We start from the raw sequence: 3,692 nt of genomic DNA on the forward strand, positions 1-3,692 counted from the left end.
ATAGTCGGTCACCGGAGCAAATCTTCACAGAGAGCTTTGATCTTGTTGTAGTGGCACTTTATTTTGCTTTAATATTTATTATTTTGGCTTTTCTAGATACATTAATTTTGCTATGCATTTCGACATAGCAAAAACTATGTATCTAAAAAAGGCAAAATGACAAATATTTTTGGAATGAAGGGAGTATTAATCAAAGAGCAAGCTAGTGATGTGTTTAAAATCTTATTTAAACCAACAAAATTATTTTAATAGATTATTTGCCCCATGCATTAAAGAGCAAGTTAGGGATGCGAAAGCTTATCTAAAGTAATGAATTTGTTGCAATGATTTTTTTTTCAAAAGTATCCCCGATCACAGTGGCGGGTAGCTTTTGGGCCAACAGCTGTTGGGCAAAATTTTTCTAGAACACGGACGATGGACACAGCAGGCCAAGCCCATGAGGACGTCAAAATGGGCGGGCCTGAAATAGCTACATAGCTACACGTGTCATTCAATGATAGATTGAAACGGGAGAAGCACTGCCATCGCGCGGATTTCTTCGGGGATACATATTGCTAATTCTTGTATTCGACTATCATCCAAAACTTACATAGCTGAATTGAATTTTGAATCTGTTGTGTGCTGGTGCTATCTGACAAGCTGGAGTACTTATGAGGTGTGAATTATAATAAAAACTCAAGTTATTGGGATTACCCGATATCCAACCTAAAATTGAGCACGTGAAATTTCATATTTCTTCATTTTCAAATAAATTTCTGTTAGCAATTTCTAAAATTTAAATTTTCAATTACCTGAATTACTGGACCCGAACGAACCCATTGCTTACGCTCGATGCCTGTGGATCTTGTGGGTGGGGCCGTTCGCCCGAGCGGCGCTGGCGGCGGTGTACCACCAGGTCGTGGTCAGGGCCATCCCCTTCAAGGCCAGCGATCACTGCTACAGGACGTCGACGTTGGCTTAATTTTATTTTCACATATTTGCATCCATAGAAAATTAGAAATAGAATGTGAAGTTTATGTACAGTTCAAGAAAAACTATGTGGGTGTGGCCCATTTGTAATGCCTACCCAGGCCATAATATATCACACGGCCCATTTTGCGCCGTGTCTATTTATCGCGCGCTGCTGCGAGGGAAGCTATCGCACACATGCGCTGTTCATCTTCTACCTCCCGTCAGGGGAGCGGGGAGCGCCCGCCGGCGAGCTAGGGGAGGGGGAGGGGCAGGGGGTGGCCGGCGAGGGGTGGGAGGTGGACGGGGCGGCCGCCGACGAGGTCGCCGGCGGCCGAGGTGGTGGCAGAAGGTGGTGGAGCTTTAGGTTCCGGGTTGCTAGTGGTGGGGGCGGCCTCCATGGTCGCCGGACCTAGAGGAGAGGGCCGGGGGCGGCAGCGGCGGTTCGGCCGGCGGAGGGCGCGGGAGCGCCGCCGGCCGGCCAGGGCCGGACAACCGGTGGGCGGTGCCGGCGGCGGGGGCGAAGAGAAGGTGGTGCGGCGGTGTTGAGCTCGATTAGCGTCGGCGGCGCAGTCGGAGCCGGGGAAGCGGGGGAGGCGGGGGAGCAGGCTGCGAGAAGGACATCGCTCGGCTTCTGTGACCGAATCGCAGGGAATCACAATTAGCGACGAATAGATGCCCCCCATTTTGAGCATACACAACCAGCTGTGCATTGATCGTGTACAGCTTGTGTTGTGTGAGTCACGTGAACGGTGTGCAACGTGAGCAACGAATTCGGTGGCCATATATCCAATATGCTTCGAGCCTTGGCTCTTGCGGTCTATCCATAATGCGGAGTGTGGCCCCACGTTTCAGCGACTCGCTAGCGTCCTCAATCGACGGAGCATGTCCGCCAAGTAGTAGCGGCCAAGCCATCCAGCCCGAGGCCGTTACCACTCTCGGGACTGCACGAATCGCAAAGCAGGGGACCCAGCGTGAACCGTCGATGCTCCTTGGCCATCCCCTTCCCCAAGAAATCTCCAGCTTTTAAACCCCCCACCCCACTTCGGTCGCTGTCAAGGCACTCCTCGCAGCGCTCCGCTAGAATCCAAAACCAAAACCCCAATCACACAGGGGAGAGAGAGAGAGAGAGAGAGGGAGATCCATCCATGGCTTCCGCCGCCGTCGTCAAGGGGGCCCCAATGGCCGGCCACCTCAAGGAGCTCCTCCCCGCAGCGCCGTCCGCGTTCGAGAAGCCCGTCGACTGCGCCCTCTGCCTCCTCAACACCAAGGGCAGCGGCGACGACGACACCTCCGAGAAGCCCAGCGGCAAGGACACCGTCGACGGCAGCCTCGCGCTCGACCTCTCCGTCCCCAAGCGCTTCTCCATAGGTACCGTACTGCCTCGTGTTGCCCCGTCCCTTCCCCTTGTTTGCTCTAAGCTGGCGAATTGAGACCCAGTACTGATGATTTGGGGTTTTCTGCAGACGACCTGTTCGCCGTGCCGTCCAAGCTGCTCCCGCTGCTGGCGCTGATGGAGGACGGTGGTGCGGCGTCCGGAACCGGCCTCTCCGGGCACGGGTGGTGGGTTTCGAAGGACGACAACGACGCGATGCAGCTGAAGGTGGCGATGCCGGGGCTGGGGAAGGAGCACGTCAAGGTGTCGGCGGAGAAAAACACCCTGGTGATCAAGGGGGCGACAAGGACCCCGAGGACAGCAAGGGCCCGGTGCGCTACACCCGCCGCTTCCAGCTCCCCGCGGAGGCCTTCAAGATGGACCGGATCAAGGCGGAGATGAACAACGGCGTGCTCAAGGTGACCGTTCCCAAGATCAAGGCAGAGCAGCGCAAGGACGTGTTCCAGATCAAGGTCGAGTAGGGGTGGGGATCGAATCGGTCCGTCCAGGTCTCGTATTTGCAGTCCATATCGTAGTTGCGCAGTGCTCTAGCAGTAGTTTAGTGGAGTGGTCGTTGCTGATGGAGAGATGTTGCGAACGAGAGGGAGACGTTTCTTTCTGGTGGTGGTGTTGTCTCGTGCATGATGTGTGAGGCGGCCCTGTTTACCTTTCTGTTCGTCCTGCAGAGTTTAGTTTCTTGGATGGTGATGGTCAATGATGACCTTGTCATGAACTTCTAATGGAAATGGTACTGCAGTTACTTATCGGCATCTATCTGTGCTTTGTGTTCTTGTGGATTACTGCATTGCTCAGCCTTTATGAATTTGTTTTTGACGTTGGCTAAATCTGAACGTGTTGATGGTTCAGACTTGATGTGAAGTTTGCAGCTTGCAACCTTTCCCTGTTTATCCTGTTGAGTTTCTTGGATGGATGGTGATGATCTGTCCTGAATTATTTCGAGTAAAATGACGTGCCTCGTTACTGGCATCTATTCCTGTTGTATTCATGGAAAATATTTGGAATGCAACCATGACCGAAGATAGCTTGCTTTGGTTTTGTGTACCTATAAGCACCTATGTTTAGATATATTATTTGACTTTGCCATTTACGTCGATTGAAAGAAAAAAAATCAGCACTACTAATGTGTCTGATGAATATAAACATGTGTTTAATATTTTTATATAAATATGCTCGTGCCGCGTGGGCACTTTATTATATCAAAATTTTAGTTAGTATCATATATTCGTATCAACGTATCGCACGTGCATGGTTACTAGCGAATATAAACATGTGTTTAATTTATTTATATAAATACATACGGCACACTATTAAATCAGAATTTTAGTATCATATTAACGTATAGCACGTG

The 3,692-nt window shown here is 51.0% G+C and overlaps 1 protein-coding gene across 1 annotated transcript; it reads left to right on the forward strand.

Moving 5' to 3' along the window:
* Positions 1-2,008: 2,008 nt before the first annotated feature.
* On the forward strand, positions 2,009-3,093 carry LOC120671520 (26.2 kDa heat shock protein, mitochondrial-like). Its single transcript, XM_039951877.1, has 2 exons — positions 2,009-2,319; positions 2,415-3,093. Exons 1-2 carry the CDS (start codon positions 2,097-2,099, stop codon positions 2,723-2,725), a joined length of 534 nt encoding a protein of 177 aa, XP_039807811.1. The 5' UTR covers positions 2,009-2,096; the 3' UTR covers positions 2,726-3,093.
* The last annotated feature ends 599 nt before the right edge of the window (positions 3,094-3,692 follow it).

This window comes from Panicum virgatum, chromosome 4N (assembly GCF_016808335.1).
Source record: "Panicum virgatum strain AP13 chromosome 4N, P.virgatum_v5, whole genome shotgun sequence".
NCBI classification, from domain to species: domain Eukaryota; kingdom Viridiplantae; phylum Streptophyta; class Magnoliopsida; order Poales; family Poaceae; genus Panicum; species Panicum virgatum.

Bases quoted from the DNA above. Each gene is read 5' to 3' on its own strand.
- LOC120671520 (XM_039951877.1), top strand. From the start codon at position 2,097: ATGGCTTCCGCCGCCGTCGTCAAGGGGGCCCCAATGGCCGGCCACCTC. The intron at 2,320-2,414 runs GTACCGTACTGC...GGTTTTCTGCAG, and splicing joins CCCCAAGCGCTTCTCCATAG to ACGACCTGTTCGCCGTGCCG.